The 26,979-nt window shown below is 43.3% G+C and overlaps 4 protein-coding genes and 1 long non-coding RNA gene across 7 annotated transcripts in view; 2 read left to right on the forward strand and 3 right to left on the reverse strand.

Annotated features, from left to right (window-relative positions):
- On the reverse strand, positions 1–20,778 carry LOC115363206 (uncharacterized). Its single transcript, XR_003928579.1, has 4 exons — positions 20,768–20,778; positions 16,062–16,066; positions 7,243–7,247; positions 1–67 (listed from the first exon to the last, which is right to left on the reverse strand). It is a non-coding gene; the product is annotated as an uncharacterized LOC115363206 (long non-coding RNA).
- On the reverse strand, positions 1,981–4,697 carry LOC115363204 (heat shock 70 kDa protein 1-like). The gene is made up of 2 exons (XM_030057309.1): positions 4,614–4,697; positions 1,981–4,237 (listed from the first exon to the last, which is right to left on the reverse strand). Exon 2 carries the CDS (start codon positions 4,217–4,219, stop codon positions 2,339–2,341), a length of 1,881 nt encoding a protein of 626 aa, XP_029913169.1. The 5' UTR covers positions 4,220–4,237; positions 4,614–4,697; the 3' UTR covers positions 1,981–2,338.
- Positions 8,885–11,470, reverse strand: LOC115363203 (heat shock 70 kDa protein 1). Its single transcript, XM_030057307.1, has 2 exons — positions 11,361–11,470; positions 8,885–11,006 (listed from the first exon to the last, which is right to left on the reverse strand). Exon 2 carries the CDS (start codon positions 10,986–10,988, stop codon positions 9,069–9,071), a length of 1,920 nt encoding a protein of 639 aa, XP_029913167.1. The 5' UTR covers positions 10,989–11,006; positions 11,361–11,470; the 3' UTR covers positions 8,885–9,068.
- Positions 13,616–26,979, forward strand: part of LOC115363205 (uncharacterized) — a 21,320-nt gene continuing 7,956 nt past the window's right edge. The window contains exons 1-4 of one of the 2 annotated variants that reach the window (XM_030057311.1): positions 13,616–13,687; positions 15,058–15,815; positions 16,617–16,759; positions 17,232–18,156. In XM_030057311.1, coding sequence (XP_029913171.1) covers positions 15,675–15,815; positions 16,617–16,759; positions 17,232–18,129 — 1,182 coding nt within the window. In that variant the 5' untranslated portion in view covers positions 13,616–13,687; positions 15,058–15,674 and the 3' untranslated portion in view covers positions 18,130–18,156. Of the gene's footprint in view, positions 13,688–15,057; positions 15,816–16,616; positions 16,760–17,231; positions 19,026–26,979 lie in introns of those variants that run through there. The other variant, XM_030057310.1, reaches the window with a different exon arrangement.
- LOC115363202 (heat shock 70 kDa protein 1-like) lies at positions 21,358–24,167 on the forward strand. Of its 2 annotated transcripts, XM_030057306.1 has the most exons (2): positions 21,358–21,367; positions 22,114–24,167. In XM_030057306.1, the coding sequence occupies exons 1-2, from the start codon at positions 21,358–21,360 to the stop codon at positions 24,015–24,017; spliced, it is 1,914 nt and encodes a 637-aa protein (XP_029913166.1). In that variant the 3' UTR covers positions 24,018–24,167. The 2 variants fall into 2 exon arrangements, with proteins under 2 accessions (XP_029913166.1, XP_029913165.1); XM_030057305.1 differs by lacking the exon at positions 21,358–21,367 and having other exon boundaries at positions 22,098–24,167.

The raw sequence follows: 26,979 nt of genomic DNA on the forward strand, positions 1-26,979 counted from the left end.
GTGAACGGGCTTCTCCACCTTGGATTTCCTTTCTTTGTGATGCTCAGGAAAATCCCACCTGTAGTTTCTGTCGTAGTCTTCTCTGCGGACAGTAATCACGAACGACGGTGAAAAATAACCAATGCAGTAGCGCCTCGGAGAAGAATGACGACGCGTGGACGAGAGTTTGACCTCTGTGGGTCTGTCCAGACTGACACTGACGTCTAGTCCCGATAATCATTTACATTATTTTTACCGTTGACCGTTTTCATGCCAAATTCTAAGTATTCACCCTCCAAGTTTTTCACCATCCTGTGTTCCTGTCACAGTGAAACCACGTTTAGACCATCAAAGGACACTAAAACTCTCAATTTAAACCTAGGAGGATGTTAGAAGCAAAACGTAATGTAGAATAAAATGTGGAATCTGATCAAATTTAGCATCAGTTCAGGTTGAAGGCTTCCAACAGACAGCCGGTGTAACGTTGGTCAGTTATGATATCTAAATTTTGATAAGAAGGTCAATGTCAGCCCCATATGTTGGTCTAACTCTAGGTTGTGTGTGTGTGTGTGTGTGTGTGTGTGTGTGTGTGTGTGTGTGTGTGTGTGTGTGTGAGATGCATCCTTTGTGACTGGGTTGCTGAGCGCTGTGTTGTTCTGGATGCCCCCCTCCCCGTCCTCGTCAGCTGTATTATTTGTTTACAGTTAACCATTAAATACTTTGTCCTGTTACCCTGCTGAGTCCTCGTGTCCAACTCCACTTTGTTCTGTCGCCCTCCTCATCGTCATGGTGATCATATTCCAGCAGAACAGCAGCAAACCGCGGCTCTGGGGCTTGAACCCTGATCGCCAGGGTGGCCCCGCATCTCTGACTGGCCAACTCAGACATGTTGTGTTTATGTTCTCGGGTTTTTTATGAGATGGCTCTGATATGGCTCTTAAAGGAATACTCCAAGGTTTTTGGCAAAATCCCATTTTTTCTGACTTACCCAGACTGAGATAAGATGTATAATACCATTTTCACCTCTATATGTCCTGTGGTTTGGTTCCCATGAGTAGCATTTCCTGTTAGCTTAGCATTAAGGCTTGAAGTCTATGGGAGTCAATAGCCTGGCTCCATCAACGTGAAAAAACAAACCTTACAGGAACTCAGAAGCTGTCTGATTTACACAGTTGGGAAAAGCGTATTTTACTGAAAACACTGGAGTATTCCTTTAATGAAAATACAGTTGCAGATTGAATTGAGCAGAGACAAAATTTCACAAAATCATACCCACTTAGTGCATTTTGTGCAATAACTTCCTTATTATTTTATCTCTAATTATGGGATGATCAGTCTTGCAGGTCAGTATTGACAAAGATAAATAAAATATGTTCTTACATGTTGGCATCATATGCATGTCATTCCACAAACTATCTGATGAAATGTACCTCACTTGTCTTTATGTGCCCTGTGATGCTTCAAGGCTCCACAAGGGGGCGTTTGTGGACATTTTGCATCCAGAGGAAAGCTCCAGATGTTACTGACACATTTGGTGCTGCAAGAGCCATCAAACAGCTGGGGGGAACGTCTGCTGTTTTTAAGACGGAATAAATACAAGTTGGCAGCCTTGACACCAACACCAACTGGGAAAACTCCTTTTTAACCCATTTCCGTTGCTGGGATTTACCCTTTGTATATTAAAGAAGGTACAGGAACGTCTTTATGTGTGGTTGAGCTGCTACAGTGCTTTGTGGATTTTATGTCTCAAGCAACACTTAAAAGGAAAAAAAAAGTCTAAAAACCTATAAATAAATAAAAAGAATTTGGTCAGACAGTCGTCAGGCATCACATGAACCAGCTCAGCCCTCATTATTCACATTTTCATCAAATATGAGAAATAAAAACACTACATGAAGAATGACAAAGAAATACAGTTTGTTTCTTTCATGACAACCCTATGAACCTTTAGCTCTGTGTCACATTATAACCATTACATCAAAAACTGACAGAAGTCATGAATTCATTGAGTCATTTTTTTATTGCCAGTCACTTATAAGACATAGAAAACCTAATTGACAGGCTGAATAAACATGAACAGAAAGATGACAGCAGAATAATTCAAATACCCGTAAAGTTGTTTTTTTTTCTTTGCAATGTCTAGCAATGCATGGATGAATACAAAATATTAGGAACAGGCTTTTCTCTACATTTAAAGGTCTTTATACATCACAAACATAAAACAGTCAAATATTTAGAAAAATGTGGCAGGAGGTCAATGTTTATAAACGATCACAGTGATGACAGCAGATTCATGTCAGAGTCCAGATGAAGGACCGCTTTAGTCGACCTCCTTGATGGTCGGGCCCTGAGAGCTGGATCATGCCTGCTCTCGGCAGCCACCTGCAGGTGCTCCTCCCTGATACAACTTAGTGATGATGGGGTTACACACTTTCTCCAGCTCTTTCTGCTGGTGCTGGTACTCCTCTTTATCAGCCAGCTGGTTGCTCTCCACCCAGGCGATGGTCTCCTCACACTTCTCCACCACCTTCTTCTGCTCCTCCTCACTGATTTTGCCCTTCAGACTCTCATCCTGCACGCTGCTCTTCATGTTGAAGGCATACGACTCCAGGGAGTTCTTGGCAGTGATCTTCTCCCTCTGAAGATCGTCCTCAGCTTTATATTTGCCAGCGTCCTGCACCATCCTCTCGATCTCCTCTTTGCTGAGCCGGCCCTTATCGTTGGTGATGGTGATCTTGTTCTCTTTGCCCGTGCTTTGGTCCACCGCAGACACGTTCAGGATGCCGTTGGCATCGATGTCAAAGGTGACCTGGATCTGAGGAACCCCTCTGGGAGCAGGGGGGATTCCTGACAGCTCAAACTTGCCCAGCAGGTTGTTGTCCTTGGTCATGGCTCGCTCTCCTTCATAGACCTGGATGAGGACCCCAGGCTGGTTGTCAGAGTAAGTGCTGAAGATCTGTGTCTGTTTTGTGGGGATGGTGGTGTTGCGTTGGATCAGGGACGTCATGACACCTCCGGCTGTCTCGATACCCAGGGACAGAGGTGCCACGTCCAGCAGCAGCAGGTCCTGAACGCTGCCCGAGGTGTCGCCTGTGAGGATGGCGGCCTGGACGGCAGCACCATAAGCCACTGCCTCATCTGGGTTGATACTCTTGTTCAGCTCCCTGCCGTTGAAGAAATCCTGCAGCAGTTTCTGGATTTTGGGGATTCGGGTGGAGCCTCCGACCAGGACAATGTCGTGGATCTTGGCCTTGTCCATTTTGGCGTCCCTCAGGGCTTTCTCCACAGGCTCTAATGTTCCCCTGAACAGGTCGGAGCACAGATCCTCAAAGCGAGCCCTGGTGATGGAGGTATAGAAGTCGATGCCCTCAAACAGAGAATCGATATCGATGCTGGCCTGAGAGCTGGAGGAAAGGGTCCTCTTGGCCCTCTCACAAGCAGTGCGCAGCCTCCTCAGGGCTCTCTTGTTTTGGCTGATGTCCTTCTTGTGTTTCCTCTTGAACTCCTCAACAAAGTGGCTGACCATGCGGTTGTCAAAGTCCTCTCCGCCCAGGTGAGTGTCTCCAGCTGTGGCTTTCACCTCAAAGATCCCGTCCTCAATCGTCAGGATGGACACATCAAAGGTGCCCCCGCCCAGGTCGAAGATCAGGACATTACGTTCTCCTGACTTGCCTTTGTCCAGACCGTAGGCGATGGCGGCGGCCGTGGGCTCGTTGATGATCCTCATGACGTTCAGTCCTGCGATGACGCCCGCATCCTTAGTGGCCTGACGCTGGGAGTCATTGAAGTAAGCTGGGACAGTGATGACTGCGTTGGACACCTTCTGGCCCAGGTAGGCCTCGGCAATCTCTTTCATCTTCACCAGGACCATGGAGGAAATCTCCTCAGGGTAGAAGCACTTGTCCTCCCCCTTGTATTCCACTTGAATTTTGGGCTTCCCTCCATCTGAAACCACCTTGAAGGGCCAGTGCTTCATGTCTGACTGCACCACCGCATCGTCAAACTTTCTTCCGATCAGCCGCTTGGCGTCAAACACCGTGTTGCTGGGGTTCATGGCCACCTGGTTCTTGGCCGCATCACCAATCAGTCTCTCGGTGTCTGTGAAGGCCACATAGCTGGGAGTGGTCCTGTTGCCCTGCTCGTTGGCGATGATTTCTAATTTTCCATGCTGGAAAACCCCCACACAGGAGTAGGTGGTGCCCAGGTCAATGCCAATAGCTACACCTTTAGCTGCACTCATCTTGCTGGGGAGAGCTGCCTGTGAAGACGTGGAACAACATTTTAGCATCATATTATATTACCAAGTTACAGCATGTCAACACCTACTCACACTACATCTCAAGGTCTATGTTATTATTATGCCACACTATTGATTTATTTATTGATTAACTTAATAAAACAAGCCAAAACGCCACACTTTAACATTTTTTATACTCATGACTTCTTGGAGGCGAAAAAATGCTCATCCAAATGATTTGCTCAAACTGTAAACGCTACTGCCATGAATATGTTTCATAGCCTACCATCTATTATAAAATAAGAACAACTTGATTGCCAACCGTAAACTGTCTAGTAATAATCTTACAGTTTGGCAGCATTTTTTTTCATATAAATAAAAGTAAATCAGTACTTACTATTTGTTGTTAAATGTGCCTGTCCGATAAAGGAAGCGGACGAGTTTTCTTCTTCTCCTCTTGACCCTCTGCTGAGGTCTGACCTGCCGCAGTTTCTCTCTCTTCTCACGGCGGAGCTCTTATTAACGATTGTCAATCAGTTCTAGTTGTTTCCAGGCGTTCCACACTTTGTTTTCAAGTTTACCTGAATAAAACAGATCACTTCCGTCTGTTGCTTGTAAAATAAAATGCCTTCTCATGATTTTACACTCGAATCAAGAAGGCGTGTCCTTGCTGCTTTTATTTTGAAGGTAAATTAGTATAACTTCCGGTTCTGTTCTAGGATAATTCTGGTTACTTTACTCAGCTAAATCATACAGGCCTGACCGATTAGCGATGACGTCATCCCATGTCCCAGGCTAGTATGGACTGTTGGAGCGAAGCCGAGAAACTTCCAGAAAAAAAGACATGAAGTTCCCATCAATTATTTTTTTAAAATTTTATTATTTAGATGGACAAACAAACAAACATGTTTTTGTGTGTGCGTGCGTGCATGTGTGTGTGTGTGTGTGTGTGTGTGTTTCTCTGGTTTTATTTTGTACGTTACAGGCTCAAAAACATGGAAACAACACGACAACAAAGCTCTTCGTTTTTAATTGTACAACACCGGTGTAATTTAATAAGACTACATGTTTGCATATATATTTAACTACAGACGTTATTAAATAGATCCACGATGAGTGAAGTGTTAAAATCTCCTGACTGAATGAGATTAAAGTGTTTCCATGCGTCGATAGATAGATGATCATTTAATGAGATTGAACTTATCCGACTGATTGGTAATTTCATCAAGGTTATCATTCGGTGAGCGTGTTTGCTTGTAGGTAATAATATTAATAATAATTCTTATTTACTTCACCAGGATCAGCGGTTTGGAAATTAAAGCGCAGTTTTATTTTTCTGGGAGGAAAATGGCAAGCCTGTCTGCTCTGTATTTGTTGCATTTCTCTCCTCTGCTTTATGTAATTCTACATTAGGTGATATTGTCATGAGCCAACATGCAATTTCTCATTGACTGTTTGGCTACCAATTGATTGATTTTAATTAATAGATCAGAAAGTGAAGTCGGGTCATATTCTGTCTAGTGAGTGCTGCCTCCAGTGGCCAACAGACTGTACTGCGCTCTCTCTCTGCAGACTTGGCTGCAGCACAGTCACAGCTTAGAAAAGCTTCCTTTGTGCGAACATTATTTCCATATTTGTCAGGTGTTCAGTTTGTAAAGATAACACAATCCAAACCTTGGTTTCATATTCATATGATGGTTAGGGTTAGCTTTGACACATGGCCATTCGTCACTGGGCACGGTATTCCTGTTCGTCTTGCCACCGCTCCAAGAACCTGACTGATGTAATTTCCTTCCAGCTCATCGGACTCAGAGCTCCTCGCCTCTTCCTCCTCCTTTAGCTGTAGGAACAGCTGCTTGATTTTTCCTTCAGTTTCACTTATGTTCTTTGCCATTTTCTCTGCATCTTTCATTGGGTCACTTGATGTGAAGTCCTCAGCCAGCTTCAAGACAGGGTTGCCTGATGCAGCGGCCACCACATATGTTGCTCCTGCTGCACCTAGAAGAGGAAGAGCAGCTCCTGCAGTGCAGACAGTGGCCACGCCGGCCCCTAGCAAACATGCTTTACCAATTACAGACCATAATATATATATATATACATACATACATAGCACATTTCATACGAGTGCATGCAATGCAATGTGCCTCACAACAAGATTTTAAAAAGCTATTAAAACAACTGAAAGGATAAAATTGGAATGTTGACAACCTGTTGAAAAAAGATGGACGATATATCAATCTGCAAATGCACATAGTGAGACAGTGAGTTGAATCATGAGAGAGAAAACGAACAAGGAACTTACCTGTTCTTCTGTGTCTGAGTGTTGTGCAGCCGAGGTCTGTGTGCAGAGGGGAAGCTGCTGCACTGGACCCCCAGTGATGATCTGGGTGGTTTTATATCTTCTCACCATGTGATTTCTAGTAAATGCTCTGTCTGCAGGAACTGGGGTTATGTTACCACCATGGTTCTCTGAGTGAAGAGACAGAGAGTCTCCCACCCCTCATCCTGATGGGACAGAGAGCCTCAGCGCTGCATGGCACGATGATAAGACAGAGCTGCAGGGTTCAGCAACAGCTCTGCTAATACTAATGATAGTAATGATAATAATAATCTTTACCTTGCACAAACAGTTAGGAATCAAAAATACATATTGTTTTAAAAAAAATGAGATTAAAATTAGAAAAGCGCTCCAGGCTGGCACGGGAAGAACACAGACATTTAAAAAGGGAACTTAAAGTTTATAACTGTGGCTCCTCACATCCTGATCACTGTGTTGTAATGAGAAACTGCAGTCTGAGTGTGTGTGTGTGATGGAGCTGCAGGCATCGCCTCACTAAACAGGTGCACAGTTCCAATACACACACTCCCAAATAAATGTATGTATCAGATTACGATGTGTTGTTGGTGTAGTTTCTTCTGATTGTGTTAATCTGCTAAAGATGGATCCTATTTAAGGGATTAATATGTTAGTTGGTTTATTATCAGATGTTTTCTATTGTTATGTTGTCAACTCTGGTTCTGATCACTCTGTCTCTCTGAGGTGGTTCCTGAGCATTAGCCTGTTTAACTAAACTTCAGTCTGCCTGCCTGTTCCTGCTGCAGTTTATGAGACAGTGAATTCAGGGGAGTCGCCCTTTAACCAATGGTTGAGTTTTTAATTATGACCCAAAAGCATACTCCATAGTTATTCTAACCAAGCTTTAAGAATGAACTGGTTTCAAAATGCAGTAAACTCCGGCATGTCAGTCCACACTGAACCGGCTCAGGATTGTGAGTGTGCACATTGTTTTCCCACAATGCAGCAGTGGCAACAGTGGCAGAGTGCAGACATCCAACCCAAGCCCATCGAGGATGAGGAGGAGGAAGAGGAGGTGAAGAAGTAAGATGAAGTCTTATGGCCGGACTAAAATAGAAGGTGAGTTTTTGCCCAGTTTTTGGGGGGATCTTTTTTCCAGAACAAGTGTTTTTTTTGTTTTGTTTTGTTTTAGTCAACTGTGATTTTGTCTTTTGGGGAGAGTTACAGTAGAGCTTTTAAAAAAAAAAAAAAAAAAAAAAAAAAATCCCCTTATTTGTACTCATAGTGTTATGTTAGGAATACACATTCATACTTTACACATTTGGATACGTGGATATGTGTGTGTGTGTGCGTGTGTGTGTGTGTGTGTGTGTGTGTGTGTGTGTGTTTGCTACATGTATGACAAAACTATATTGCAAACTGACAGAAAAAGAAAAAGCCACAAGTGTTTTTCATCTCTACTGTGTGTGTTTGTGATATGTGTTTTCATTAATACAAACAAACCATCATTTGAATAAACACAAGTTCTTAAAAGAGTTTGAAAAGTTTCACAAGAATTGTTTGCTTTTGCAAGAGATGTACATATTTTACATTTTGCTAGTCTGGTGTGAGCTTTTATGGTAAGTGTGTAGAGTTTTGCAAAAATAGTCTATAGTATACTGATTTTACATCAGGCCCAGCTGAGAGACGGTAGTGTGATCGTTCTTTCCTCCGGTGAGGAACACAGCATGCGTGATGGTCTGTAAAAGTGGTTAGAAACTGTAATAAAAGTCTTTGATTGGAAATATTCACCTTTTTGGAGTCTACAGATGTGACAGGAATTCACAGTCATTTATAGAGATTTGTTTTACCCAACAACAATTTTGGAGTGAGGAGGGAAATGTGCAGAGTTTCATTTGTTAGTTATGATGAGTAAGTCTGACATGGAAATGAAAAGTCCATCGTCGCCTCACGTTTCCAGGCTGCACTGCTCTTACTGCGGCTCTTTGGGATCATCCTGCACCGTTTGTTCCCAGAATGCCACAGTGCCAACTCCCTCTGAGCTCTAAGGAATTCTTTATTTTGGGATCTCCACTAACAGTAACCTGAACATATTCCATGATTTTAGGAACTTCAAAAGTGAAACTCCTTTTCCCTGAGTAAGACGGTTCTTTGTTGAACTAATTTCGCAGATGTGTGAAAAAGAGAGAACTATAACTCCAAATAAAATGTACATATTTCCACACTGTCAAACTAATGAACCCGAACACTAAATGACATGAAACAGTGTGGCTCATCTTTGCTGTTTGAGTGGGTATAAATACAAAAATCAGAAAGAAACCAAAACTACCAAAACCTATGTAATTATACTGTCATTTTATTGCAATGTCCAGCAATGCATGGATGAATAATTAACAGTAGGAACAGTCATTTCTCCACTTTTAAAGGTCTTTACAATTTATACATCACAAACACAAAACAGTCAAATATTTAGAAAAATGTGGCAGGAGGTCAACGTTCATAAATGATCACAGTGATGACAGCAGATTCATGTCAGAGTCCAGATGAAGGGCCGCTTTAGTCCACCTCCTCGATGGTCGGGCCCTGAGAGCTGCATCGTGCCTGCTCTCTGCAGCCACCTGCAGGTGCTCCTCCCTGATACAACTTGGTGATGATGGGGTTACACACTTTCTCCAGCTCTTTCTGCTGGTGCTGGAACTCCTCTTTATCAGCCAGCTGGTTGTTCTCCAGCCAGGCGATGGTCTGCTCACACTTCTCCACCACCTTCTTCTGCTCCTCCTCACTGATTTTGCCCTTCAGACTCTCGTCCTGCACGCTGCTCTTCATGTTGAAGGCGTACGACTCCAGGGAGTTCTTGGCAGCAATCTTCTCCCTCTGAAGATCGTCTTCAGCTGTATATTTGTCAGCGTCCTGCACCATCCTCTCGATCTCCTCTTTGCTGAGCCGGCCCTTATCGTTGGTGATGGTGATCTTGTTCTCTTTGCCCGTGCTTTGGTCCACCGCAGATACGTTCAGGATGCCGTTGGCGTCGATGTCAAAGGTGACCTGGATCTGAGGAACCCCTCTGGGAGCAGGGGGGATTCCTGACAGCTCAAACTTGCCCAGCAGGTTGTTGTCTTTGGTCATGGCTCGCTCCCCTTCATAGACCTGGATGAGGACCCCAGGCTGGTTGTCAGAGTAAGTGCTGAAGGTCTGGGTCTGTTTTGTGGGGATGGTGGTGTTGCGTTTGATCAGAGACGTCATGACACCTCCAGCTGTCTCGATACCCAGGGACAGAGGTGCCACGTCCAGCAGCAGCAGGTCCTGAACGTTGCCCGAGGTGTCACCTGTGAGGATGGCGGCCTGGACGGCGGCTCCGTAAGCCACCGCCTCATCTGGGTTGATGCTCTTGTTCAGCTCCCTGCCATTGAAGAAATCCTGCAACAGTTTCTGGATTTTGGGGATTCGGGTGGAGCCTCCGACCAGGACAATGTCATGGATCTTGGCCTTGTCCATTTTGGCGTCCCTCAGGGCTTTCTCCACAGGCTCTAATGTTCCCCTGAACAGGTCAGAGCACAGTTCCTCAAAGCGAGCCCTGGTGACAGAGGTGTAGAAGTCGATGCCCTCAAACAGAGAATCGATCTCAATGCTGGCCTGGGAGCTGGAGGAAAGGTTCCTCTTGGCCCTCTCACAGGCAGTGCGCAGCCTCCTCAGGGCTCTCTTGTTTTGGCTGATGTCTTTCTTGTGTTTCCTCTTGAACTCCTCAACAAAGTGGCTGACCATGCGGTTGTCAAAGTCCTCTCCGCCCAGGTGGGTGTCTCCAGCTGTGGCTTTCACCTCAAAGATCCCGTCCTCAATCGTCAGGATGGACACGTCGAAGGTGCCCCCGCCCAGGTCGAAGATCAGGACGTTACGTTCTCCTGACTTGCCTTTGTCCAGACCGTAGGCGATGGCAGCGGCTGTGGGCTCGTTGATAATCCTCATGACGTTCAGTCCTGCGATGACGCCCGCATCCTTAGTGGCCTGACGCTGGGAGTCATTGAAGTAAGCTGGGACTGTGATGACTGCGTTGGACACCTTCTGGCCCAGGTAGGCCTCGGCAATCTCTTTCATCTTCACCAGGACCATGGAGGAAATCTCCTCAGGGTAGAAGCACTTGTCCTCCCCCTTGTATTCCACTTGAACTTTGGGCTTCCCTCCATCTGAAACCACCTTGAAGGGCCAGTGCTTCATGTCTGACTGCACCACCGCATCATCAAACTTTCTTCCGATCAGCCGCTTGGCGTCAAACACTGTGTTGCTGGGGTTCATGGCCACCTGGTTCTTGGCCGCATCACCGATCAGTCTCTCGGTGTCTGTGAAGGCCACATAGCTGGGAGTGGTCCTGTTGCCCTGCTCGTTGGCGATGATTTCTACTTTTCCATGCTGGAAAACCCCCACACAGGAGTAGGTGGTGCCCAGGTCAATGCCAATAGCTACACCTTTAGCTGCACTCATCTTGCTGGAGAGAGCTGCCTGTGAAGGTGTGGAACAACATTTTAGCATCATATTATATTACCAAGTTACAGCATATCAACACCTACTCACACTACATCTCAAGGTCTACATTATTATTTCACACTGTTGGTGTAATTCAAACATTGATTAATTTTCTAAAACAAGGTACAATAAAACAAAACATAACAAAATCATACTTTTACATTACTATTGCTGCTGCTATGTTGTTTTTCTTTTAAATTAATTAATTTATTTTTTGCCAAATATTAAAATAATGAGCACTATGTTAACTGACTGTCCATCATACTGTCTCACTAATGCAGACAAAAGACGGCAGAATTTCTGTCCTGTCAACATGAAGTGTGTACTCACTGTTTGTTGTTCTGTTCGTTATTCGGTGTGTCGGATGCTGTTCTCCTCCTCTTGATCCTCTGCTTTCTGTCTCTGCTCTCAGACCTGCTGCTGTTTATACCGGATCTGCCGACACTTTCTGGCCGCTTCTAGAAACACAGCGTCAAGTCATAATCAATTCAACGAGTATTTTCCGTGTTTGACTTTCAAAATAAAATTACGTCAGACAAAAGAACTCTGCATGCCACTTTCAGTGTCAGTAGTGCTTTTAATTTGAGGGTAACCGTATTGAACCTCCTGTTGTAATCCATAGTAACTCTGAGAACTTGCTGCAGCAGGTTCACAGATTATTGACCAATCAGCAGCAGGAGCGCAACTTGGGCTTCCGGTCCTGCTTTCAGGAAAAATCTCGACGTTTGGGGAGAAAATCAGAGAAATCCAGTAAGAAAACTTTACTCGGAGAAGTCTTTATTTTATTTATTTATTTATTTATTTTTTATTGATAAGTGATCGCCTGTTTGTTTCTTTATTTGTTTTACCGTTTATTTATTATTATGGCTGATTATTTGATGTCAGTGTATCTGTTTGTTTTGTGATGCAGCTCTTTTCTGTCATCTGATATTCTGTGAAGCATTTTGTAAACACTGCATTTGGTTTTTAAAACGTTCATTATAAAATAAAATTCCTCTTATCGTTGTTGTTGTTGTTGATGATGATGATGATTAGTGACCAAAACACATCCTGAGAACATGAAGCTGGGCAGCAAACAAAACCACCGGCATCAGCCATAAAAATATAATATCAAAAGTTTATTACAGAGCAGTGTGAGAACCACCTGCTCTTCTGGGATGAAGACAATGAATATTTATGACTTTCATTGTGTTTTTATGGCAAAATTCAAAATTCAAACCTCCAAACTGTCGAACTGTTTTGTTGCACCAAGCGGGAACAGAAGCTGGCGGTGAAATCCTTCAGGTCAAACCTGGGAAAAGTTTTTGCTGCAGAGACACACAACAGCTGTCTAGATCATGAAACATTAATGAAATTATAAAATAAAATAATAGATAGATAGATAGATAGATAGATATACTTTATTGATCCCAACCAGGGAAATTCTGGTGTTCCAGCAGCAACAGTAGAAACATACAATAAAGTTAACTAAAAAAAGAATAAAGGCTAAAAATATACAATAGAGACTATAAAGACTAAAGACTCAAAAAATACAATAAGGGCTAACCTAAGGAAAGGAGATACGAGATGTGAAAATATACATATGGAATGAGCATGACAATATACAGATGGCGCTGAAGTATATGCATGATTGTATAGATTGTATAGATAAGGAGAGTTAGTATGAAACCAGGAGACTAAGAACCAAGTGGCAGAACCTTTAACGCCCGGGACTGGGACAAGGAACTAACCGCCTTGATTCAGCCTCTTAAGGAATCCACTTCCCCTCCAGTCTGAAAAACAGTGTGAGTGTATATTAACTTAGGCTGTAATATACAGATAATAAATAATAAATAAAAAATAAATAAACAGTTAAGGTGCTGAGTGATGGATAATAATAAATAATAATAAAACCTTCAATTAAATAAAATCACCAATAAAGTCTTTATGTAGTTTTTTACCTGAAAAATTAAATAATGTTTTTTTTTTTTTAATCAAAATCAATCAGTTAAGAATCAATTAAGAACTTTAATCTTTAGTCCTCTGTTTAGATAACAAAAAATAATTTTGAATAAAAAAAAAAAAAAAAAAAAAAAAACATCAACTCACAAGTAGAGACTTTCTGTACTCTTCGGTCTAGATAATTAAATAATAAATTTGAAAAAAGAAAAAAAAAATCAACAACAGAGACTTCAGTTTTCTTTCTGGAAGTTTCTCAGCTTCGCTCTTAGGCTGGGACGTGGGATGACGTCTCCCGGCCGTCATCGCTCATTGGTCAGAAATGTGTGAATCAGCTGAGTAAAGTAAATAGAGTTATACCAGAGCCCATCTACGACATATTAGAGATTCTCTGGTTATACTAACAAAAAAGGAAGTGTAAATTATTTACCTTCAAAATAAAACCAGCGAAGACACGCCTACCTGATTACAGTGTAGGTTTATCGATAGAATCTTATTTTACAAGCGACGGACGGAAGTGGTTAATTTTATTCAGGTAAACTTGACAATAATGTGTGAAACGCCTGGAAACAACTAGAAATGATTGACAATCGTTTATAAGAGCTCCGCCGGGAACAGAGAAAGAAACTGCAGCAGGTCAGACCTCAGCAGAGGATCAAGAGGAGAAGAAGAAAACGCGTCTGCTTCCTTTATCGGACAGGCACATATAACAACAAATAGTAAGTACTGATTCGCTTTTACTTATATGAAAGAAATGCTGCCAAACTGTAAGATTATTACTAGGACAGTTTACGGTTGGCAGTCAAGTAGTTCTTATTTTTTAACAGATGATAGGCTATGAAAAATATTCATAGCAGTAGCGTTTACAGTTTGAGCAAATCATTTGGATGAGTCCCTCAGTCCCATCAGTCTCTCAGCTGATTCCTATCATGTCTGCAGGATTGCAATCTCAGTCGGTCGGTTGATCATCATTTCTGTCGTGTCATCCAGAGACTTAGGTTTCACTTTCGGTTGTGACTCTGAGTGAGTCTCAGCCCCATAATCAGTCCAGTGTGCTGGAGGAGAATCCCCAGAGTGCACCGTGAAACCTAATGAGCATCTTTGCTCACAATGCTCTGATTATGTACTCTGCTCTGTACTATCTCTCTCCTCCCTGCGAGGATAGTTTTGTTTTGTATTGGGTTATTTTCTGTTGGATTTATCTTGATTGGCCTCTGGAATATAGTACATGTTCACACATGCATCCACCACTTTCACTACTGAAACCACTGATACTCATATACATTGCATATTTGTAAGTGGTTAACTGTGCTCAATTAAATTTATTTCATTTAAAACCATAGTTATCTGTGTGGTCTCCCCTGTTTTTGTCTGGACTCTGAGCCGGTTCATGACAATGACTAAATGGTGTTTCATATCATAGTGTTGCTGAATTATTTATCGCTTTTTTTGCATATCGCCTGAGCTGCCTACCTGAACCATTCCTGGGTTCAAATCCAACCTCAGGCCATTTACTGCATGTCATCCCCTCTCTCTCCCCTGCCTTTGCTCTCTCTCTGTACTGTGACTGTCAAATAAAACAGAAATGCCAAAAAATAATCTTAAAAAACTACCTATATTAACTGAGCTAAAGGCTATTGTTAATGTAAGGCTTGTACTTAACAGTGAGATAGCGAGATATAGATGGAGATGGCAGAATAAAAAATGCTCTGTTGAAGGTAGGATATTATTAAAAAGATAGAGACATGCCAGTTTGTTTGAAGTGAAACTGTAATTGGCGAGTCACCCTCACTAAATCTGGCTCACTTCATGGGACATCCACTAATGTGGTGGTGACTTGTGAAAATGTGAGTTTAGTGTGTGTGTGTGTGTGTGTGTGTGTGTGTGTGTGTGTGTGTGTGTGTGTGTGTGTGTGTGTGTGTGTGTCTTTAGGGGTTGTAACTGGACAGGGTTTCCTCTGAATCTTTTTCTGACTCAGTCTCCATCATCTTCATCAGTCTTCATCTAAGTCTTGTAATTGAAAAAATTCAGTATAACATTTCAAAGCCTTTTCTGTCCATAATCAGTAATTCCTGTTTTTATCTGCCAGCCTCCTGTTGACATCGTGGCTCCTCTGATCCAGACTCAAGCAGACAGAAGTTTTCTCCTCTGGTCACAAGGGACTGGGAGACCATGGCCATCGCAGACGAACTCGTGGATGAGATTTTCTCCTGGATCCAGCAGAGCAAGCGCTGTGCAGAGAAGCTGAGGGAACTGGCCCAAGAGCTGGAGTCTCTCAGGGAGAAATATTCCCATATTAAGAGATTGTCTGAGTTTGGTAAAGCAAGTTTGTTATGGGCCGGCATGGCCACTGTCTTAACTGCAGGAGCTGCTCTTCCTCTTCTAGGTGCGGCAGGAGCAACATATGCGGTGGCTGCTGCATCAGGCAACGCTGTCTTGAAGCTGGCTGAGGACTTCACATCAAGTGACACACTGAAAGATGCAGAGAAAATGGCAAAGACCATAAGTGAAACTGAAGGAAAAATCAAGCAGATGTTCCTACAGCTAAAGGAAGAGGAAGAGGCCTGGAGCTCTGAGTCCGATGAGTAGGAAGGAAACGACATCAGTCAGGTTCTTGGAGCGGTGGCAAGACGAACAGGAATACCGTGCCCGGTGACGAATGGCCATGTGTCAAAGCTACAGGCCTCTTCTATAGAGTACCTTAACATGCAACTCCTGAATCCTGTGCATATAAAGGAGCTAGTTCATAGATTCACACTTTTTATGGAAAAAATATTTTTTCCACCAAAATCATCCGAGAACCTCGTCAGGGAGACGTCAGCAGCTTCACTTAAAGGAGGCGCCGAGGTTGGTCTGATAACTGATTCTGCAGTTATGAAAACACCAACAATAGTAACAATTTAGTTTTTCAGACCGAATCACAATTAAATCGTGATAAACAGGAAAATTACATCCGATGATTTGAAATGCATGTCATGCAGACAACATGGTTTAAACCGAGATAAATGTCTGAGCATGATGTGCTGTCCAAGGGGGGACATATGCACATTGTCTTCAGCTGACCGATCCTAAGTCCCGCCCCCTCCTAGTTACTGTTGCTAGGTTGGACGATGTTTGTGTGCTCACACGCAGAGAAAGTGAAATTCGGTGACAGGCTACTCGTCGTGTTTATTCCCGCAGTTTTAAACAAATATACATGTTATATATATATGTATATTTCCGGTGTTTTCTACTTTGAACCATGCCAGGGTCGTAGCAATTTGACCTTGACTTTTTACATGATGACTTTCAAAAAGGTGGCTCTGCCCTGTCCAAGGTGCACAAAGCCTCTTTCTCTCTGTGTTCGTTCCCACCATTTCAGTCAACCAACATGTCAGATATGAAAATGTTAAATCTGAACACGTCACCGTCAAAACAACTGCACTTCTTCTTTTCACACCACGTCTCCCAGAAGTCACTGGTGTCACCAAGGCTACAGTAGGCTAAATTAGCTGTAGATGTATTGTATGTATGTATGTATTGTTTACTGCGCTGCAATTGGCTGGTTTGAATTAGGTGGGCGGGACTTGGGATCAGTCAGTCGAGCAGCCCGCTGTACAAATCTACAAACTTGGAGCCTTTCCCAAATCCTTTCCCGATCATTTCCAGGTTCCACTTCCTGTGACGATTGACAACTGCAAGGATTCAGTCAGGAAATATCATGTGACCGAAGCCAGCCAATCACTGAGAAGTAAAGCTGATGAGATGATAGAAATTTCCCAGGAAGTTGAGACGATACTCAAAGGACTCAAGTAAGATATTTTGTCCAATGGAAAATGTTACCTTAAGTTTTCACTTAGTGTGTAATAACTGATGTTTAACTCTTATTGTTCCTCCATATGAAAATAGAGAAGGGGCTTTTTTTTTTTTTTTTTTTTTTTTTTTTCAAAATTGCACCTGTTGAAAATGGGCAGAAAACATTTCTCTGTTTCTGTGCAAAGTATCTGCTGCTGATCAGATTTTTATGAAATTATGGCACTTTCAAAATGTGCAACCACATTAATGAGGGCTGATATTTTGCTGTTAATTTGTTTTCTCCCTTTGGCCACAACATTTAGGAATTCAGCTGATTTTATGTTTATTATTCATCATTATTCCTTCATGTTAATTATCACATAAAACTATTTTTATCACCATTATAACTGTTCAAATGAGTAGTTTCAAAATCACCACTGTTGATGTCGGTGTTGTTTGAACCCTCCTCTTCATGATTGTTATTCACAGAGACAAGCTTGCTGGCATACAATCACAGATCCTCAGGAACCATCAGATTCCTTCAGAAACCGATCAAGATGAAAGCAGCTGTGATGAAGAGGAGGAGCGCTGGGCGAGAATGGGGCTGCTCAACGTTCAGTCCTTGAATAACAAAGTGGACAAAGTCAGAGAGCTCATCGTGCAGAACAAGCTCGATGTGTTTCTCCCAACAGAGACCTGGTTAGATCCGTCCAGTGCAGACATCGTCCTGCGACAAGCTTCACCTGGGGGCTTTAGCTTCTGTCATCAGTCCAGGGGTGGTAGAGGACAAGGTGTGGCAATTCAGTACTCAACTAAATTCCAGGGGAGGAAAATTAACATTGAATCCATGGAAACATTTGAATGTGTTGCCTTGGATCTGCGGCATGATAAGTGGGATGCACCGATCCTGCTGGTCAACGTGTATCGCCCGCCAAAACAAAAGCGGGAACACTTTGACAAGTTCCTGAGGGAGTTTGAAAAGCTCTTGGATGACATTTCGAATGATAAAAATGTCCTCCTGACTGGTGATTTCAATATTCATGTTGATAAAGTTTACAATAAGTTGCGTGATGAATGGGAGTGGCTATGCTTGCTGATCTATAAAAGGAGATCCCCTGAGAAGGATTTCCGTTTTTTATTGTCGAAACATGGTCTTTATCAACGTATACGCCAGCCGACCCACAAGCGTGGCCACATTTTGGATCTGGTCATTACCAGGAATGTCCAAATTTCCTCCCTCTTTGTCCGAAATGATGATATATCCGATCACTACACTGTGTATTTCAGTGCAAGGCCAGATGGGAAAAAGAAAAGATGCAAAAAGAATAAAGAACAGGGACCAGATGACCTTTGGGAAGTTTTATATAGCGTTACCTTTACAAACTGAACACCTGACAAATATGGAAATAATGTTGTTGTCGCAAAAAGGAAGCTTTTCTAAGAAATGACGAGTTTCAGTTTTAATGACTCAAATTTGGTGGCCAAAATTAGACAAGTTTATTGATATTTGTATGTATTGCATGGCAAACAAAGCAAACCCTGACTGTGCTGCAGCAAAGTCTGCAGAGACAGAGAGCGCAGTACAGTCTGTTGGCCACTGGGGGCAGCACTCACTAAACAGAATATGACCCGACTTTACTTTCTGATTTATTAATTAAAATCAATCCATTTTTAGTCAACCAATCAATGGGAAATTGTTGGCATGTTGACTCATGAAAATTACACGTAATGTAGAATTATATAAAGCAAAGGAGAGAAATGCAACAAATACAGAGCAGACAGGCTTGCCATTTTTGCAAAAAACTGCACATATCTTTTTTTCTTTCTTTCTTTCTTTTAATTCTACAAACAATTGTCATCCTACAAACCATGTTTTTTGATAGCGGTTTTGTTAAGCGTACACACATTACTATGATTCCGCTTTCCATAGTCACGGCACTTTTATATTTTCTGTTGATATTGATGTTTTGCGATATTGGAAATTGATTTTATTGTTTGTATTTATCTTATTGTCACTATAAATTTAAATCGTGCTTGTATTAGTATCATCGAGTTTGTTCTTTTAACAGCATTCTGTTTGTTTTATAGGAGATCATTATTCATTCATTCATTTTCCATTCATTCTATAAATAAGAATTATTATTAATATTATGACCTACAAGTAAACACGCTCACCAAATGATAACCTTGATGAAATTACTAAACAGTTTACGTTCAAGCTCATTAATTGATCATGTATCTATCGACGCATGGAAACACTTTAATCTCATTCAGTCAGGAGATTTTAACACGTTAATCATCATGGATCTATTTAATAACGTCTGTAGTTATATATATATATATATATATATATATATGTACACATGTAGTGTTATTAAATTACACTGATGTTGTAGCCTACAATTTGTTGTCGTGTTGTTACCATGTTTTTGAGCCTCTAATGTACAAAATAAAAACAGAGAAACACACACACACACACACACACACGCTTGTTTGTTTGTCTATCTAAATAATAAAATAATAACAATAATAATAAAAGAAATTAAAGCTGCAAGCAGCGTTGAACGGGCCCTAGCACCCGTGCCCCGCGTCCCACTCGTGCCCGTCAGGAACGGTCCATTCACGGTGCCATTCACTCAATCACACACACACACACACACAGACACACACACTCACACACACACACACACACACACACACACACACACACACACACACACACACACACACACACACACACACTCACATACACACACACGCACACACACACACACGCACGTACAGGTACACACACACACACACACACACACAAAGTTCTGGCCCTGTTGCTAGCGGTGCTCCTCCAGCAGATGGCGCCCTTAGCATGTCCTAGTGTGTGCTTGACATGACCTGTCACTCCATTTAAGGGGTATGTGCATTGGGGGATGTGACAGCAGCTAGTGTGTGTCAGTAGAGAAGGCAGAGTGCAGAGCAGAGCAGACCAGAGTCCCATCTGTTAAACAACTCTTCACCGTGGCCACAAACTTTTTCCAATCCACACCATGATATAAAGTTTTGTAGGAATTTTGGTCCTCTTTCCATCGGCATAGGTTTGAAAGCTGTCAGACTTTTACTTTAGTCACCGGGGGCCTCATGTATAAAGACTTGCGTGGATTTCCTACTAGAAAATGGCGTACGCTCAAATCCAGAAAACGGCGTACGCCCAAAAAAATCCAGATGTATAAATCTGTGCGTACACATGAATCCAAGCACATTTCCTTTGAACATCCCGATCAACGTGGAATTGAGCGCACATGTTGGCGTACCTGACCCCTCCCTTTCCACGCCGCCATTTAAATATGCAAATCATATTTAAATGAGCCCGGCACCTGAGATTGCCCTTTCTGTATGATCAGAAAACTACAACCCTTGACATGAATAAGACCGAAGAAAGAGAAATTTCACGGAATGTGAATTAGAGACGTTCCTCACTGAAGTGTAGGCGCGCAAAGATGTCCTGTTTGGCACGCTGTCCAACACGAAAAGCAAGAGGAGTGAGCGGGAGAGTGTGTGGGGCTGTCGGTGCTGTGGGGTCGGAAAGGCGCACACACGCTGAATTAAATGCATTGGTGAATACGTGAATTCTGTGTCCTTGCCTCTTTTAAATGGTTGAAATCAAATGTTGCCGGGCCGAATGGCCTCCCGGGTAAGATGTGAATTCATTAATTGCTTGTTAATTTTATACACCACTTACACGGATCTAGTTGTAAATGAATGCAGAAGTGCGCCGGGGAAAAGGTGAGGATGATTAAGACATTTCACACTTTACGCACAGGTTTATTAATATTATTTTTTAGCAGTTCTGCTTTATTTGGTAGTCACAATAGAGATAAACAGGGGACGACATGCAGCAAAGGAGCTGAGGCCAGATTCCAACCCCGGTCGCTGCGATCGGGACTGAGCCTTGGTGCACGGTACGCGCTCTTGGCCGGTGAGCCACCGGGGCGTCCGACGCACGGCTTTGTTGACATGAGTACTTTACACACAGAGACAATCAAGCTGTAGTTTAACCAGCAAAAAACAGCAAGTCACTAACTTGAACCACAGACTGGTACTGATGTTGTGAAGACACGATCATATTTGGGGGCGCACATGCTCAATGTGCATGAGGGGGCTTAATATTAGGACAATTAAACGAATAAATTATTTACTCACCAAGAAGCCACCTATCGCGCACAGTGCCAGTTTGTAGTCTGCTCCCTCAGAATGTATGAATCGTGCGTTGAACCAGGCCACGGCACCGGTATTTCCATCACTTTGACATGCGGGCGTATTAATTGTTCATCAGTTTTAATTGTTCATGTGTCTGGGACGAATTGTTTTCATATTATCAACAGTTTCCCAGCATCACCTCTAAGTGTCGCCAAAGGAACAATAGCTGTAGAAACGTGCGTACGCCAGCTATGAAGTTGGCGTGAGGCACCGCACATTTCCACGCTCATTTCACTTTTTATACATCTGAACCTTGCCGTGGAAAAGGGCGTACGCCACGTTTTTGTGCGTACGCACGCTTTATACATGAGGCCCCAGGGGCCTAATTAGCCCCTAGCATTCTGCATTATTCCCACCAGGGTCCATGGGAAAAAGTGGAGGCGCTGGTTGTGGACACTCTGACTTTGAGGGCTTCTGAAATCCAAACTGTTCAAAATGTTCTTTTGTTAAGCACTGTGTCCTCTGTCATATATTAGCTGTTCAAGCCAATAAAATTAACGCCCTGGGAGGAGATACATTTTCTACAAAGCGCAAATTTGGGCGAAAACGTGACTTTCAAATGCAAATTGCGGACTTCCTGTTGGTTTTAGGACGGGGGCACGAGCACGAAAAATGTCGGGCTCGATGAGATCTACGTTTCGGCGCTGGTTTGGTCTTTCTATCACATTCCTGTGGGCCGCATCGGCTGCCTTTGCGTCCCTAGGTGGCGCTACTGAGCCCATTTTTGCACCGGGGGGTTCCGATTTTTGATTTTATTGAATTTTTCGCTGGACCTGATGTGCGTGCCGAATTTGGTGAGTTTTTGAGCATGTTTATGGGGTCAAATTAAGCGTCAAAGAGACGTAATAGTGTTCACAGTTTGAGCAAATCATTTGGATGAGCTTTTTTCCCTCCAAGAAGTCATGTGCATAAAAATTAAAAGTGTGGGGTTCTGGCTTGTTTTGTTAAGTTAATCGATAATCAATCATAAATCAATAGTGTGAAATAATAATAATGTAGACTGTGAAATGTAGCGTGAGTCGGTGCTGATATGCTGTAACTTGGTAATATAATATGATGCTAAAACGTTGTTCCATGTCTTCACAGGCAGCTCTCTCCAGCAACATGAGTGCAGCTAAAGGTGTAGCTATTGGCATTGACCTGGGCACCACCTACTCCTGTGTGGGGGTTTTCCAGCACGGAAAAGTAGAAATCAACGCCAACGAGCAGGGCAACAGGACCACTCCCAGCTATGTGGCCTTCACAGACACCGAGAGACTGATCGGTGATGCGGCCAAGAACCAGGTGGCCATGAACCCCAGCAACACGGTGTTTGACGCCAAGCGGCTGATCGGAAGAAAGTTTGATGATGCGGTGGTGCAGTCTGACATGAAGCACTGGCCCTTCAAGGTGGTTTCAGATGGAGGGAAGCCCAAAATTCAAGTGGAATACAAGGGGGAGGACAAGTGCTTCTACCCTGAGGAGATTTCCTCCATGGTCCTGGTGAAGATGAAAGAGATTGCCGAGGCCTACCTGGGCCAGAAGGTGTCCAACGCAGTCATCACTGTCCCAGCTTACTTCAATGACTCCCAGCGTCAGGCCACTAAGGATGCGGGTGTCATCGCAGGACTGAACGTCATGAGGATTATCAACGAGCCCACAGCCGCTGCCATCGCCTATGGTCTGGACAAAGGCAAGTCAGGAGAACGTAACGTCCTGATCTTCGACCTGGGCGGGGGCACCTTCGACGTGTCCATCCTGACCATTGAGGACGGGATCTTTGAGGTGAAAGCCACAGCTGGAGACACACACCTGGGCGGAGAGGACTTTGACAACCGCATGGTCAGCCACTTTGTTGAGGAGTTCAAGAGGAAACACAAGAAGGACATCAGCCAAAACAAGAGAGCCCTGAGGAGGCTGCGCACTGCGTGTGAGAGGGCCAAGAGAACCCTTTCCTCCAGCTCCCAGGCCAGCATTGAGATCGATTCTCTGTTTGAGGGCATCGACTTCTACACCTCCATCACCAGGGCCTGCTTTGAGGAGCTGTGCTCCGACCTGTTCCGGGGAACATTAGAGCCTGTAGAGAAAGCCCTGAGTGATGCCAAAATGGACAAGGCCAAGATCCATGACATTGTCCTTGTCGGTGGCTCCACCCGAATCCCCAAAATCCAGAAACTGCTGCAGGATTTCTTCAACGGCAGGGAGCTGAACAAGAGCATCAACCCAGATGAGGCAGTGGCTTATGGTGCCGCCGTCCAGGCCGCCATCCTCACAGGCGACACCTCAGGCAGCATTCAGGACATGCTGCTGCTGGACGTGGCACCTCTGTCCCTGGGTATCGAGACAGCTGGAGGTGTCATGACGTCCCTGATCCAACGCAACACCACCATCCCCACAAAACAGACCCAGACCTTCAGCACTTACTCTGACAACCAGCCTGGGGTCCTCATCCAGGTCTACGAAGGGGAGCGAGCCATGACCAAGGACAACAACCTGCTGGGCAAGTTTGAGCTGTCAGGAATCCCCCCTGCTCCCAGAGGGGTTCCTCAGATCCAGGTCACCTTTGACATCGATGCCAACGGCATCCTGAACGTGTCTGCGGTGGACCAAAGCACCGGCAAAGAGAACAAGATCACCATCACCAATGATAAGGGCCGGCTCAGCAAAGAGGAGATCGAGAGGATGGTGCAGGACGCTGACAAATATAAAGCTGAGGACGATCTTCAGAGGGAGAAGATTGCTGCCAAGAACTCCCTGGAGTCGTATGCCTTCAACATGAAGAGCAGCGTGCAGGATGAGAGTTTGAAGAGCAAAATCAGTGAGGAGGAGCAGAAGAAGGTGGTGGAGAAGTGTGAGCAGACCATTGCCTGGCTGGAGAACAACCAGCTGGCTGATAAAGAGGAGTTCCAGCACCAGCAGAAAGAGCTGGAGAAAGTGTGTAACCCCATCATCACCAAGTTGTATCAGGGAGGAGCACCTGCAGGCGGCTGCCGAGAGCAGGCACGATCCAGCTCTCAGGGCCCGACCATCGAGGAGGTGGACTAAAGCGGCCCTTCATCTGGACTCTGACATGAATCTGCTGTCATCACTGTGATCGTTTATGAACGTTGACCTCCTGCCATATTTTTTAAATATTTGACTGTTTTGTGTTTGTGATGTATAAATTGTAAAGACCTTTAAAAGTGGAGAAATGACTGTTCCTACTGTTAACTATTCATCCATGCATTGCTGGACATTGCAATAAAATGACAATATAATTACATAGGTTTTGGTAGTTTTGGCTCCATCTTTCTGATTTTTGTATTGATACTATCATGCCAGTTATTTCCTTTAAATATTGACAAGTAAGCCTGAACAGTGCAGCCTGGAAACGTGAGTCGATGAAAGCATTTCACTTCCATGTCAGACTTACTCATCATAACTAACAAATGAAACTCTGCACATTTTCCCCCTCACTCCAAAACTGTTGTTGGGTAAAACAGATCTCTATAAATGACTGTGAATTCCTGTCACATCTGTAGACTCCAAAAAGGTGAATATTTTCAATCAAAGACTTTTATTACAGTTTTTAACCAGTTTTCCAGACCATCACCCACACACCTCTACACACTTACCATAAAAACTCACTCCAGACTAGCAAAATGTAAAATATGTACATCTCTTGCAAAAGCAAACAATTCTTGTGAAACTTTTCAAACTCTTTTAAGAACTTGTGTTTATTCAAATGATGGTTTGTGTGTATTGACAAAAAATATATCACAAACACACAGACTAGAGATGAAAAACACTGTCTGCAGAGCAGCAGTTTGCAATAAACTTTTGTCATACATGTAGGGAACACACACACACACATAGGTATCCAAATGTGTAAAGTATGAATGTGTATTCCTTACAACACTATCAATACAAATAAGGGGATTTAAAAAAAAAAAAAAAAAAAAAAAAAAAAAGCTCTACTGCAACTCTCACCAAATAACAAAATCACAGTTGAAGAAAACCAAAAAATACTTGTGCCGGAAAAAAAGACCCCCCAAAAAACTGGGCAAAATCTCACCTTCTATTTTAGTCCAGCGTTTGGGTTGGATATCACTCTGCACTGTTGCCACCGCTGCATTGTGGGAAAACAGTGTACATGTTAGGAGCCGCCTCTATCCTGTCCCTGTCAGTTTGTTTTCCCTCGGTTTCCCCTCCCCTTGTGTTTTGTCAGTCTGTCTTCCTGTTTGTAGGCTGGGCGTGGCAGGCTCATTGGTCTCATCTCCCTCACCTGTCCCTTCACGCACCTGGTCTGCATCTCCAATTATCTCCACCCTGCTACAGTATATTACCCCGGTTCAGACCTCCATTCTCCGCCAGTTCGTCGTTTGCCATGCGTGACCCTGGCTGAATCTCAATCTCCTCTCTAAGCCCTGAGCCCTGAGCTCTCACTGACTTACGTAGCTGCACCTGGAAAGTGACTGAGTGCGTGAGGCTGCAAGGGGCTGAAGTACTATAAAAAGGAATGGGACAGCCCTTTGTTTGGTTGTCAGCAGCGATGCATCATGTTTCTCACAATCGCAGCTTTGGGACTTTTTATTTTACGTTTTTTGCTTGGTATTTTAGAGGAGTTGTGAAAACAGCATTAAAAAAATGATCTACTCTCACAAAAGGCATTGATGAGTTTGCCAAGAGATAAAAAACAAATAGCCTATGCATTGCCTATCTGCTTATTTCCTTAGTTTCTGAAGGCCATCATATATATATTATTATACTCACATGAGAACATTTTCTTTTTTGCAGCGTCACTGCTGATTGCACCCTCCATGTTTTTTTCTTTTTATGCTGTGCGGGCACTGCATTTTACATATTTTATTCTATTTAAATTATAATTGTATTATTATTTTATTTTATTTTAGTATTTTATATTATCTTTTCTTATTATTATTATTATTTTATTTGATTTGATTTGATCTTATCTTATTTTATCGTGTTATCCTATTGTGTATTTTACTTTTTTATTCAGCTTCTATTGTGTTATCTTGTGGTGTTCTATCTTGTTGTGCAGCACTTCGGAAAACCTTGTGTCTGTTAAAATTGTGCTTTATAAATAAAGTGGATTGGATTGGATTGGATTGTTTACAAATTTGCTCGTTTCACTTCACTTTTATCGCGGCCGCCAGCTGGTTTCCCCAGGGGAATCATGTCATATGTCACAATGCAATGAACTATGGGTAATTCCCTTACACTAAGTCTGCGGAGATGCCCACTTATGGAAAGGGTGCATTAAGGGCTCAAAAAGTCCGGGAGAGATCCCTCACACACTTCATGATTTGTCAATGGGACAACCCTAAGACCTCACGGACTTAGCGGGAGCGCGCCTCAAAGTCAGTGAGTGTGTGAGGGTGGACATTGGGATTGGGCCCATATTACCCCAGTTCAGACCTCCATTCTCTGCCAGTTCATCGTTTGCCATGCGTGACCCTGTCTGCTCCTCCGTGCCCTGCCTGCCTCTCCTTGCCCTGCCTGACGCGCCCAGCCTCGTCGGTGGATCTCCATTGTCTCTGTCTATTTTTGTGCCATCTGGCCTCGATTAAAGTGCTTTTTGATTGTATCACCGACTCCACATTGTGGGTTCAGTTTTGTTCGAAAGCCTCGGCTTAACAGTACACACTCAAAATCCTGAGCCGGTTCAGTGTGGACTGATATTCTGGAGTTTACTGCATTTTGAAACCATTCTTAAAGCTTGGTTAGAATAACTATGGAGTATGCTTTTGGGTCATAGCTAAAAACTCAAACAGTGGTTAAAGAGCGATTTCCCCCGAAGTCACTGTCTCATAAACTGTAGCAGCAATAGGCAGACAGACTGAAGTTTAGTTAAACAGGCTAATCCCAGACATTGCCACCCCAAGGCCCTCTGATGTCTGCGCCTCCATGACGATGCTGATCTCAGGAACCACCTCAGACAGAGTGATCAGAACCAGAGTTTACAACATAACAATAGAAAACATCTGAAAATAAACCAACTAACATA

The sequence above is a fragment of the Myripristis murdjan genome, chromosome 8 (genome assembly GCF_902150065.1).
Source record: "Myripristis murdjan chromosome 8, fMyrMur1.1, whole genome shotgun sequence".
Classification (NCBI taxonomy): Eukaryota; Metazoa; Chordata; class Actinopteri; order Holocentriformes; family Holocentridae; genus Myripristis; species Myripristis murdjan.

Bases quoted from the DNA above. Each gene is read 5' to 3' on its own strand.
- LOC115363204 (XM_030057309.1), bottom strand. From the start codon at position 4,219: ATGAGTGCAGCTAAAGGTGTAGCTATTGGCATTGACCTGGGCACCACC.
- LOC115363203 (XM_030057307.1), bottom strand. From the start codon at position 10,988: ATGAGTGCAGCTAAAGGTGTAGCTATTGGCATTGACCTGGGCACCACC.
- LOC115363202 (XM_030057305.1), top strand. From the start codon at position 22,098: ATGAGTGCAGCTAAAGGTGTAGCTATTGGCATTGACCTGGGCACCACC.